General features: G+C 41.2%; 1 protein-coding gene across 1 annotated transcript in view; it reads right to left on the reverse strand.

Annotated features, from left to right (window-relative positions):
- Positions 1-335: 335 nt before the first annotated feature.
- AIG1 (androgen induced 1) overlaps positions 336-13,467 on the reverse strand; it is a 191,509-nt gene continuing 178,377 nt past the window's right edge. Inside the window, exons 5-6 of the mRNA XM_034765505.1 lie at positions 4,502-4,665; positions 336-993 (exon numbers count right to left, since the gene is read on the reverse strand). Coding sequence (XP_034621396.1) covers positions 956-993; positions 4,502-4,665 — 202 coding nt within the window. The 3' untranslated portion in view covers positions 336-955. The remainder of the gene's footprint in view (positions 994-4,501; positions 4,666-13,467) is intronic.

Genomic DNA, 13,467 nt, shown 5'->3' on the forward strand with positions numbered 1-13,467 from the left:
CAATTGGAATCCAAAAGAACATAGACCATGGCGAATACTTAGAAACTAAGGTCCCAATACACTTAAGTGCCTTCCTGAATGGGGGCCCGAATGCAATCTCTCTGGTACACTATGTACTGCCACTTATCTGTTAAGAGCCAGGGCTTGGCTACCCAGTTTCAGGACTTCAGCATATTATACGGCAATCAATTTTGTATTAGAAATTGAGAGGAAAGAACTTAACGCAGAAATGCCATCATCTACAGGTGACGTAACAAAAACTGGAAATAGATTATACAGTATATGCTGCATCTATCCATCTGGAATTCTGAGAAGCAGCATTCAGAAACAGAAAACTGGGCATATTTTGTTCTTTATTTATGTGCTTTTGTATTTAAGAAAAGTTCCATCATATGCACATAGATTCTAATTACAATTAGGGTTTGATTCAATTGATATAATTACTATTAACATTGCCTGCTTAAGGCAACTGTTATACACTGGTACATTAATATATCATAGTTCAATTAGATTATTTCTTCAGGTAAGCTTGTGTAGTGGTCTTTTAATAGATCTTTACAGTATACTCTGAAATATACAGGATTATTACATTTATCCATAGTAGGCCTATCTGCTTAACCTCTTTCTGAAAATGATACACAAATGGACCCATCATTTCTCTCACAATAAATGGAAATACATTTACACTGATGTAGATAATAATGCATGTTGAGAACATTGTGGAGATAATTAATATACATATCCCCATGGATATGATATGTATGAATATTGGAAAGAGGAGTATCAAGACATATTTAATGTTTTTAGCTAAAATCAATTTTCCTCTAAATAAAAGCATTGGGTACATGGTCCATATAAACTTTTTTCCAAGAGATTCCTTTCCCTGCCAGCATCTGTTCAAGCTGAAAAGTTTTCCATGGAGCAAAAAGCAAACTCTCCTTGTTGCATTTAATGCTCAGTCCATTTTAGGCTTTTCTTTTCCTTCTTCTATACCTGAAACAATATGGAGAACACCTTTTAAAACACCTGAGTGAATAAAAACAGATTATTTATTTAGAAACCTAATATAGTAATCTTCTTCTTCTTTGCTAGCAGCCTCTGTCATGTTACCTGACCTGCTGTGAAGGAAAAGAACATCTACACACCTGAAACCAGCAGTTGTCTGGTAACAACCTACCTAACCCTTTCCTTCCCCAGGACTCTTTTTAGAATCTTAATCTGAATCTATAGCATACTCCGCATCTGACTGCTTCAGGAGAATGAATCTAATTGTCTCCTGGGGCTCCAATTGCTTACATACAAACAAAACAGAGCAGATTTTATTATGGCTACCATTAGCTGAAGCTAAGCAGCTGACATTTTTTTAAAGTACATTTTCAAAACTATTATTGCTAATTCCATTTAGGTTTCTTTTTCTTTCTTTCCATTGTCAGATTTAAAAAAAAAATCATAAGTAGAAGTCATTTTTCCTGACAGCGCACAAAGAATCAATTACTGCTAATAGGGTTTTTTTTCTCATTAATGTCCATTCCTTTTAGTAATCTAGGTAGCATGAGCATAGTACATATTCTCTTTAGAAGATTTGTCCTTGCTGCAGAACTGATCTCTGTCGTCTGTGTTGAAAAGCGGCTGGGCTGGGCAACAGATTGTTCTCCTGGTGATGAAAAGTCAGCTCTTTCAGATGCTTGTTCCTGGGCAATTAATTTATTATTAGACTCTAGCAAAAGTGTTGTTCTTTTGTCCATTTTGTTTCTTCTGACTAAACCTCCCTGCCCAAAGTATCAAAGATAGTCTGAAAATGTTTCTTTTGGCGGTTTCCTGGACTGTTGCAAATCGCAGAAGAAAGATTTCTCAGGATTAAAGGGCGATGGAAAGTCATTTTGAAAGCAGCAAAAGGGAAATCCAACCATAGATGATATTACCTACTAATGGAATATGTGCACGGATGTTAATTCTTCCCATGGGCCGTTCTGAAAATGTACTTTTTAATACCCAGATAGGGAGTAGAAGGAAAGCATTTACAGAGGAGACTTTATTGAAAGAAGCCATAAGGAAACAAATGGCTCCAGACATTGCCAGCAGTCTGAATACAATGGGCGTTGTATTTTTGGTTTGCCAGCAACCATGGGATAGCCATAGTCAAAGGTCTGAAAAACAAAACAAATGGGCTGGCTCCAAAAGAACACTATTGGCCTAAGAGTCTGCTCCAGAGCCAATCTCAGGTCCCTTGTGTCCTGTGCTGTGAGGAACTTACCCAGTGGTTTTAATTACAGCATTGCATTTGTCTTTTAAAAAGAGTCTCTTTCCTTTCTTCTGAGGTATTCTACTGCAGATGGATCAATTAGTTTGGCAGGAATGCAGGTATCTTGAACACAGAGGTGGCCTGTGGAAAGCGCAATTTTTTCCTTCCCTATCATGTTTGTGGTTTAGGTTGGAAAAACTAACTACAAAATCATTTAGTCAGTACTGGAGTTTTTTCTTAATGCACCTCCAGAGGAAAAGGATCACAGAAATAAATGAAACCTTCTCAAGTCAGATTGTTTTAATTTGAAGGCCCCTTTTAAAGATTTGGTTTCCAAATATTTTTTGCTTCAAATTTTACATATAATTATTATTTTACCGTTTTTATGGTTGTGGTGTTCCTAGCATACACTTTAGGTCTGATTTATATATCAAGCTTCAAACATGGCCACACAGCAGGTGACTCATGCCATTTGCTGGCTTGCAGGTCGCTGAACCAAAAGAATCTGGGTCAGTGTCTCCTAACCAACTGGGGGAAAATTGAAGCGTAGCTAAAGGCCTTGCTGAGCCTATTGAGACTATGGCAACGTTAACCTCAATTCTCCTGGGATGAGGAACCAAAGGAGCTAAAGTTTTTATTATACATACTATGAGGGAGATTTTCCTTGAGCTACTTGTTTGTGGATTCAATAAGAACATGTGCTTCTTCATCATATTATTATTATGTTTTATATTATATGAAATTTGTACACAGTGAAGCCTTCTTCTTTTGGATACTCTTTCTTTAAAGGACCTTTCCTGCATTATCAGAAGAAGAGGTAAGTGGTTTAAATAGACATTAACATGAAATTGAATTACAGGTTCAGGACCAGCCATGAATGCAGTGCCAAATGACCAGAGGCTCTACAGTTAAGAAAATAGGTGCCTGATGTCTGGAGTCTAATATTGAAAAGGGACAAATGAGGCAAACAGAAAAGCGGGTTTTGCACTTTGTTTCAGATTCTAATTAGAAGTTAAGGGTGACCTGGCCTCACTGACGTTAATGACAAAATGCCCATTGACTTCAGTGAGGCAAGGATTTCACCCAATTTGGTGCTGTTCCAGTGGGATGATTAAGGCCATCTGGGTTATGTGAGAGGGCACATCCTCTCTCTGGTAGAGAGGAGCTCTTCTGGGTTTAGCTAGCATGAACCAGGTGCACCTGTAGGGCTTGCTCTGCCTGAGGGAAGAAGCTTAAGGGAAAGCCTGCCACATGAAGGGGAGGTGTGAAGGCTACAGGGGCAGAGCAGTAACCAGGAACGTAGCTGCAGAGCTTGCTGCCCTTAAGACTGTATGAACCAGGTATGAAGTGGGGGTATCCCTAAAGGCGGGGCTGGAGGCAGGCTATAACACTATACCTGCAGATAAGCCAAACTCCAAAGGGGTGACCAAAAAGACTGCCTAAGAGACTGACCACCCTTGTCTTTCTGCTTCCTTTTGGACTCTTGACTCCCTTGCTCAGGGAAATGAGAGGAAAAAAGACCTTTTTTGTTTGGAGAATTCTTTGTGTGCCACAAACAGGGGAAGAACTCTATAAGTAGCTCAAATCATGATCTGCTGAGGACTTGGGGTGGTCATTTCATAGATATTCTCCTCCCCCCCCCCAAACCATCAAATAGAACAGTTATATAAAGAATCCACTAAGTTTTGTGCCTCTCATTTTATATGCCTAGTTGCAAGTGATTGGTAATCTAAATAGGCTAGTGATGTTGATTCTGTAAAATTTTGCAGCATGGTTATCTGTTATCCCTGTTACTTGAGGACTATTGGATATGGGCATATTTAATTTCATAGGACAAACTGACTTATAAATAGATGAGTACCTTATGCTTGAAAATACCTTTAAAAACAATCTCTCTCTTCCTAACCTCAAGCATAACAATAAGATCATTTCCATGGAATGGCACTTTATTCTAGCTAGATTTTACTGGTTCCTCAGCTAATAAAACAGAGTGGGTTGTAAATCTTTCAGGTAATTGCCAACAGCTCTTAAATTAGTATTAGAAGTTATAAAAATGAATACATAGTCATAGCTAATCATGTTACCTGGGAGACATTTCATTCATTTGACTTTTTTTAAGAGGAAAAAAGAAAAGTTACATTGAAATCTTATCAGTTCCCCCATGTTTTAATCCTAAAACTTCCACTAACATCAGTGGAAACAGGATCAAGCCCCAAGAGAGGAATCCTATTGGTTAGTGCTCCTGCAAACAATACTTACATTTTTGTGTATCCCAAATGTAGTTATTCAGGACTTCTCCCAGCAAGTAGAAAATGTTAAGTACTAGGGTGACAGTTGCAAAGAAAATTATCTTGGCACCTGGGCTGATGTAATCCAGGAGAGGGTACACCCAGACCCCTGTTACTTGATGGATCCAGCACACCCTAAAATGGAATCAAAAGACCAGTGAATATATTGCTTATGTACTGGTTTTAAAGCAGCGCTGGCAACTGCGAATTGTTACTCTAATCCACTAATGAGTCAATTTTTCCAAAGAACTGCAAGGTGCAATTGAATGTTTATTCTTAGGATCACCTGAGATGATGCCTCCTGGAACAGGGGTGGCACGATGAAACTGAATAGTTTTACAAGAATACTGTTACCCCTTTTGACCTGAGTGGTTAAACCCTGAAGACTGGTTATCAGGTTGTTTCTATTAGAAGGAGAAATTGAGGCTGGACCGGGTATTTCTCTGATGCAATCCTCCTTATTTACAAAGAATGTAGAAAGTCCTGTTTCCCTGAACACAGGAGGCATAAACCAACAGGAGACAGTTTCTTTGATTTCAGTTCCAAGCCTTTGAGTCAGCACTTTATCTGAAAACTCTCTTTTAGTTCTTTTCCCCCCTTCCCCAAAGTCATGCTACTACAGCTTTTCTGGCTGTGTCTGGGGCTTCTTTGCTCCTTCTGTGTGTTTCTGCTGCTTCTCCTCTAAGTCAGAACCAGACACACACAGCTCCACCCATCGATGCTCCAGCCTCCACCATTTGCTAGATCAGTCCCCAGGGAAACCCCTCGAGTTACATGGTTCAGCTTCTAATTAAGTTGTGCCTGTGTTTTGGATGGTGGCTTCTATTGTTTCAGCTATCTGGCTCCATAAAGGAGCTTGACCCAAGAGACAGAGTATGTCAACCATAGCACAGTTTCCAAAGAACTCTGCATAAGTACCTGGCTTTTCCTCAGGGTATTACTGTGACAAATGTGAAGGTGCTTGGTGGTGAATGTTGAGCTGTAAAATATGGCTTGTTGTATTGTATTTCTAAGATAGTGGGTTGTAATGTCAGAAGGGAACAGACCGTTTTAGCATATTCCCCCACAGTCACAAGACAAGTGATTGCAAGTCATTAAGGGTGAATGGTCTAACTGCCAAAGAATGGAGCAGCCATCATGGGAGCATTCCTTAAGTGGCTGGGTGAGCTGGCTGACTGGTGGTGGGCGGGAAAACAATTGGAAGGAAAGAGAAGATGACACACTTAGACCCCTATAACAAAAGTTAGAGTGATATGGTAACTGGGGGCTCTGAGAAAAGGGAGCCTTCCTGAAAGGGGAGAGAACAAACTGGTGGTAGTGGGAGTCACACAGTGGAAAACAATTGGAGATTAGGCAGGATCCCAACAATCTTTTGGCTTCCTAAAATAATGTACATTAGTTCTTTTCTGTTCCTGTAACTCAAGAGGGAAGCCCATCTAACTTCACTTCTAGGGAAACATAAGTTTAGATGAGACTAAACATTCACGTAGGCTTGTCATGGGGCACCTGCCCTTTCTGGGGAGTTAGAGCCCACCCTGCATGTCACTGCCTTATGAAGGCCTCCTTGGGGGTAGCTGCCTGCCCCAGGTGGCTGATTAGTAAATAATAAAGGTTACCCAAACTCAGTTAGGGGGAGAAACTCCTGGGCAGAGAGGCCCTTGTACGAGTGCTGATCAGGAAGCCTGGAGGGTGAACTCTCCAGGAAACCCATCAAAATGGGGACCGTATAAGAGGTGCTCCTAGAGAGAGGATCCTCAAGACCCATGGCTATAATTGGCAGGCATCCAACAGAGGGTCTGATCTCAGCCAGGGGGGTCTCCCAGATACTCTCTTGAAGCCCAGTCTGGCAAGGATCACCTGCTGTCCCTGGAGAAGAGTTGCAGAGGATGGATCTCCCCAGATTCTTCTCTGAAGTTAGGGATCCTTCTCCAGTAGGGGCAAGTTGCCTAACTTCAAGGGCAAAGACTGGAATGGAGAGAACCCCTGTAAAACAGCCTAGGTAGAGAAGACCACCAGACTCAGGTTGGGGACAGATGGACTAAGAATGACTGGGTTACCCAGCTGAGATGTGGCAGGTGAAAGTTTGTTTTTTTTATCGGCTTTTCTGTCAATAAATGAGAACCTCCACAAGGAGGTGTTCTTTAGCATTGAACAGTCTGTCAGGACTTGTTGATATCCTGGGTAAGAGCTCACCCACAACATCATACCTGCCTGCAAGGGGGTGCCCTGGGTCAGCCTGGAATGATAGGGCTGTTTGTTGTGGAATCCTTTTCTCTATTGCTCTGTTCCACTTGTTAATAAACCTACTTGTTTTAGAAAAGCTTTTGGGCACTACATCTCTGGTCATGGGCTCCTGAGGGAAAGAGATGCCGGTGTCCTATTGGACCTGCATGGTAATAAGTGGTTGGCATAGGTGGGGTATTGTACCCAGATCCCAGTCTAAGGAGAACTGCAACATTCCACCCCAGACTAATAAGGGCATGAGGCTTAATCCCTGATAGGGTTCACTTAGACACCAGAAAGGGAATGGAGGTGCAATTAGCTTCTGCAACTCTGAAAATTACTATTGGTCACGTCCCTCAAATCTTCCTCTCTTGTTATGCATGCTCACAACTACAATGACGTGGTTGGTTCCCCAGCTGCCTCTGGAGATTCAGGCAGCAGCAACCAAGAGTGCTCCATATCCCTTTCTTTCAGCTGCAGACCGCACCACTCTCATCAATGTCTTTGTCACCTTGAGGAAGGATTATGGAAATGCCGTCTGGTGGCTTGGTAGAGTAGTGGTAGTGTTCTGACTGTGCATGGGAGGGCTCATAGGTTCAAGTTCTGGGAAATCTCTTGCAGAAATTGTGAAAACTCTCACCTTTAAATTCACTGGGTGAAATTCCATGGCCTTTATTATGCAGCTGGCCATACTAGATGATCATACTAGATGATCACAATGGACCTCTCTGGCCTTAAAAAAAAAAAAAAAAAATCTGAGTTCCTTCCATCCCAAGTGCTCTCCCTTACCTTGGTCCTGTACATGGTTACCATATCCTCCTTCAGCTGCTTGTTACAGAAGCTTTATTATACAGTCAAATCCCAAATTACTAGAAACTTCATGTAGGAATTAAAATGTTGGCAGTAGGCTAATCTGTGAGATGACTGTGACTGGCTGCTGACCCTAGCCCCCCTCCCGCCTCTCTGAAAGAGTCCACGTATGAAAAAGTCCCTCCATACTTGTGGCTAGCTTGTATTCTACAGATCTTGTGAAAAGGTAAAAGTGCTAAAGACTGTAAATGACTACTAGGTCTTGGCTTGTCACATGGCTGTTGGGGGTAAAGGAAGGGGAATGGTATGTCCTCTCCCCTCTTGGCTGACTCAAAGCAGGGAAACCTCATGGGAATTACTGCTCAGTATTTTTTTTCATTTTTGTTTTGTGATCATTAGGTGGACTGTAAAACAAACCTTGAGGAAAAAGCCTTAAAAACCTATGCTTGGAGCTTTATTTCCCTTCCTTGACTGGTGAAACTGCACACCAGTTTACAGCACCTCTATCGGAGGAATACTCAAAGGGGTCTTTGATCTACTGCTGTGCACTTGAATGATTGGTTCATTCTAGTAAATGTCACTTCCACTTGATTCATGAATTTATTTTGGACACCAAAAATATTGTCTAAACCCAACTGAGTCAGTAAAGAATTCTTGAATGTCATCTATGGCTCGTTGAATGCAGCATCCTGGCTTACATTCTATATGTTTTACTCTTTGCTGGCCAAAAAGGTATACCCTTTAGTTATTTAACACACATCATGATTGACTGCAAGTTATGCTTCCAGTTTAGCTGTTATGGGCTAGATCCACAAAGGTATTTAATGACCGGTTTCAGAGTAGCAGCCGTGTTAGTCTGTATCTGCAAAAAGATTTGTTAACCTTAAATTTGTTAGTCTCTAAGGTGCCACAAGTACTCCTGTTCTTTTAAAAGGTATTTAAGGTGCTCACCATTTAGGTGCCACGGACGTTCTGAAAACCACCACTTAGCTACCATCTAATCTTGTAGAGGTCTAAATTTTCCCCAGTAGGTATACACAAAGCTGCCTAAATCTTGATGCTGCCCCATGGCTAACAAATTGCTTGGAGCTCTAACTCACTCCTGAGCTCTGGCAGTCTTCTTTAATTAGGCACTCTCTTGCCTATCACACCTGTGGGGCTTGATCTCATTGGTGCGCTCACAGCATGCCTATGGGAATTCCCTTCTTAGATGCTTAGCTCTCCCCATGCTTTGTATGGGGAGCCTAACATAACTCAGGGCTGAGGATTCTACCAGGTGGCAGGGCGCCTAGCAGGTAGGTGTTGCAACACTCAGCATTGCAATGCCTAAGTCCTTTTCTGGATCCAGCTTTATGTGACTGTCCCTAGAGCAACATGACCAGGTCACTAACAGGACTAATATGACAAGAACAAGGTAAAACAAGTGCTGCTTAAGAAACAAAGTTCAAAAGCACACCTGACTAGCCATCCTGACCTCACTGAAAATCAACCACAGAACCCAGTTTACTATGCTGGAATTACTAACATTGTACTTCTTTCCACTGAGCAGTGACACAGCGAGTATTGCTGCATTGTCTATATTACAAATGTGAGTAGCAAAAGTAGGACTGCTACCATGGAAACATTACCTGATGTCCTTTGTTAGTTTGTATTCAAGTAGGAATGAACTCACTAACTCAACACTGCACAATAAAGGGCTGATCAACTGTGGGCATAAGTCTTCGATACAAGACTACTGATTATTAACTTTAATGAATGCCTTCAACACGGCAATTCTAGCAATCATTATTCTTCAACCTCATTATTAGATAAGCACAGGGGAACATGCATTAAGACACACTTTGGATTGCAAAGCCACAGCCAATTTAAGACCCTACTATTGTACAGGTTAAAAAAGTTGCTAGTTGAGATATAACTATAGTGTGTGTGTGGTGGGGGGGATTAAACTAAAACTGGACCAGCTAACTTTGCAGTACACAAAGTCAATTTAGTTTTAAAATATATCCATCGGTGCCACTTTCATTAAATGGTTTATATTGACGTACGCAACGTTTAATATTTTTATCTGTAAAAGTCCAGAGGGTTAGAACCTCTACTCTCCCTCTGATTCTGTGACAGCACAGGTATCATTCCTACTACACAGCTTTCTTTTTTTTAAAATGAATATTCCATAGGTCCCAAAGAACATCCTGTCATTATTACTGAGTTCAGCTGGTTGAAAAGACATTTCTCAAGAAATTTCTTACAAAATATTTGTCATTACTTCAATGAAACATTTGAAATTTTTCAACCTGCTCAATAGTTGGTTTGAAAACAGGAAAAAAACTAGAAAAATGTAGCTCTTTTTCAAATCAACGTTTTTGGAATGGGAGCAGCTCTGTTCTGGGGTTCAAAAAATTGAAGTTTATCTTTTTTTAAAACTGCTACTATTGCAGTTGATCCTTTAGCTCCTTCCTGCCAAAATACTGAGTCTTCCTCACTGCCATTCTTCTAGCATTTGCATTAAAAAACAAGCTTGCTTGAGGAAGTGGAAGATGCATTGGAAAACTCTACCTCTGTTACTTCTAGTTCTAACTGAGGTAAACCAACTAAGCCCAAGCATGTAGTGTGTGACATTCTGTACATATCGACCTGAAAAAAATTCTTGACATATTGAATGATTTGACCCTGGTTGTTTTACATATTACCTAAAAAAGAGCTCAGTGTAACCAACAGAAGTTGGTCCAATAAAAGATATTTCCTCACCCCACCCCACCCCCTTTTTTCTCTAATATCCTGGGACTAACACAGCGACAACAACATTGCAGACTGTGGAATGTCTCCCAGAGGAGGTGAGGGAGTTGTATCAGCTGAGTCATTCGAAACTGGAATGAATGAATCACTCAATATTATAGTGTAGGGAACAACCCTGCACTTTCAGGGGCATGAACTCAATGACCCATAGTAGGTCTAGTCTATTTCTGAGTTCTATGATGCAGGGTAAATAGACTGACAGCTGCTAGAGATTTTAGCCAGGAATGTATTTTTTTGCAAATTTGATCCATACTGATTTCTTCTTCCCTGTTCGTTTTGGAAGAAAGTAGTGTGAACTTCAGTCTACATGGGATTCAAAAATAAAGGTAGGCTGTAGTGAAGTATTAAATGGCCAGCTCACTGAAGATGGAGATCACTACTATGGGAGGTGTGAGAGGCATGAGAACATGATGCCTAGGATAAGTGAATGTAAATTTAATTTTTCTTTTGCACTATTTGTCTTGATTTATTATCACACTACCAAATGTCTAGGAACTTACTTTTTTAAAAAATGCATACAATCATCACACTATGCAAACTTCCCTTCCTCCCCTTATCAAATTAACAGACCTCCCAAAAGCCCTCTGTAAGAAAATCCACATTTTTCTAAACAAGTTTGATTGGACCTTCCCTGCCTGAATTATTTTAGTAAGTAGTGGAAAAAATGAACCCAAGTTCAGCCCTGGCACAGATGGGGCAACTCCCACTGTAGTGAATATAGGATCAAGAATATTGATCAAGTGCTTTACTCCCAGATACCTACTCCAGCATGACTAAAGCGCAGTCACATCCTTGGGAGTGGCTCTTTGGCATCCAGTATATCTCAGCAGCAGAAGGAACACAAAGATCTTTTAACTATACCCCTTTGGCTTCATTTCTTCTATGGCCACATATGGCTCAGACAGTAGTTGCCGTGAGACCGTGATTGCTACAATGAGCAAAACAATATCTTGCGACTTTTATCTGCTGTGACAATCAAATACATAGACCCAGTGCCTGTGGGGTTTTGTTTTTTTGTTTTTGGGTAGTCGGGGCATGCTCAGAACAGTTTTCTAGCACTAATGAAAATAGTGTGGTCCCATTATCAATAAAGCAAACTGGCTTTTCACATTATACCAAGGCCTTGTTCCTGAAAGTCCATGTAAGGTGGGCAGTGCTAGACTATTGTCCCCTGGTGCAAATCTGAGAGACTGCTATACAGGGCCATGAGAAAAGTTAATTAAAAGCTAAGACTTGTCCTTCCACAGAGAGAGTGTGACTCTCTGCAGTTTGTGTGCCTGCTCTAATCCTTTCATGAATGCAGGGTGAAAGAGAAAATAAAGGGGTGATGGGTTGGGGGTGAGAGAAATGGGCTTTAATCTAATCTCCTGCATACAACTTGGCTCTGCTCCTCTCTGTTGCTATTTTTTTTAATACACTATAGAAGGAAAAAGCACTTCTTTCAGTACCCTAGTACCTTTCCATAAATAAAAGACATATGACAAATAAAAACACCTGCTTCCCCTTACCCTAAAACCAGAAAATAACTAATCCCAAATAAAGTCAAACCTAAACACTATTCCTAACGTGCCCCTTTCTCCCCAAACAGCTGGCTCCAGCAATGATCATTGCAGTGTGTCCAGAAGGTCAAAAGATCTGGACAAGGTCAGACCCACGCAGAGAGTACATTTAAAACCTGAGGACAAACCACCCTGGCACCAGTTTCCACCACATCTGCCTCTCCTGATCTCAAATATGGCAGGATGGCACAGGGAGAGAGGCAGTCTCTCAAGCAGGCAGGCCATGAGCTTTATAAATCAAAAACAACCCCTTAAGTTCTAATAGGGAGTCCAACCAGGTCCTGGGGCAATGGTGGTGTGTGCTCCCAGCAAGATACACTGCTTAATGAGCAGGCTGTTGCATTCTGCTCTAGCTTTATTTTCCAGGTGCAGCCTCAGATAGAATGCAATAAGCTTGAGGTGACACAGGCATGGATCAGTAGTTGGATCCCAAAGCCCATCTCCAAATGAAATCAATACAACCTCCTGGCAAGACAGTTGAATAAAAGCATTCTTGGTTAGTGTTTGTATATGGTCACTTACTAACAGGTGGGGAATCCAGCACTACCTCAAGTTGGTAAGTTCTCGTTACAAAACATGAGCACACCCTTGCTTAAAGGGGCAAATACAATCCTTCTCATATTTTCTGGTTGCTCCTTCCAGCGTGAGCCTACCATCATCACTTCAGTTCTGTTTGGCTTGAACCCAATGATCCTTGATCTATATTCCAGCCTCAGGTACACACTGGGAAGAACCTTCAATAGCACTGAACTGTCTGGGGAGATTCAGAGGTCTAGAATCTGACTGACACACGACAGACCATGCTGCCTCACTAATCCTCCCACTGACCTTTATAGGCCATGAACATGAGAGGAAACAAAATGCAATCCTGCAGAACCCCACATGCGTGTCCTTAGAGAGGAGAAGCAATTGCCCCAACTCCCTTTTGGGAATTCTCAGCAAGGAAGAAATGGAGTTAGCTGAGAGCAGCCCTATCCACTCTTAGTACAGTCTGTAGGAAAATCAATACTGGAGTGGAGAGTATGCTTATAAAACTTACAGATGACCCCCAAGCTGGGAGGGATGACAAGCACTTTGGAGGACAGGATTAGAATTCAAAATGACCTTGACAAAGGGGAGAATTTGGTCAGAAATCAACATGCCAAAAGTCAATAAATACAAATGCAAAGTACTATACTTAGGAAGGAAAAAAAATCAAATACACAAGTACAAAAGGGGGAATAACTGGCAAGGCAGTAGTACTGCTGAAGAGGATGTGGGGATTATAGTAGATCACAAGAGGAATATGAGCCACCAACGTGACACAGTTTTTTTAAAAAAAAAAAAAAAGGCTAATATGCTGGTATTTATTAACAGACGTGTCCTATGTAAGACATGGCAGCTACTTGTCCTGTTCTATTTGGCACTGGTGAGGTCTCAGCTGAAGTGCTATGTCCAGTTCTGGGCATCACACTTTTAGAAAGATGTAGACAAATTTGAGAGAGTGCAGATGAGAGCAACAAAATGATAAAAGATTTAGAAAACTTGATCTATGAGGAAAGGTTAAAAAAAA

Source organism: Trachemys scripta, chromosome 3 (genome assembly GCF_013100865.1).
Source record: "Trachemys scripta elegans isolate TJP31775 chromosome 3, CAS_Tse_1.0, whole genome shotgun sequence".
NCBI classification, from domain to species: Eukaryota; Metazoa; Chordata; order Testudines; family Emydidae; genus Trachemys; species Trachemys scripta.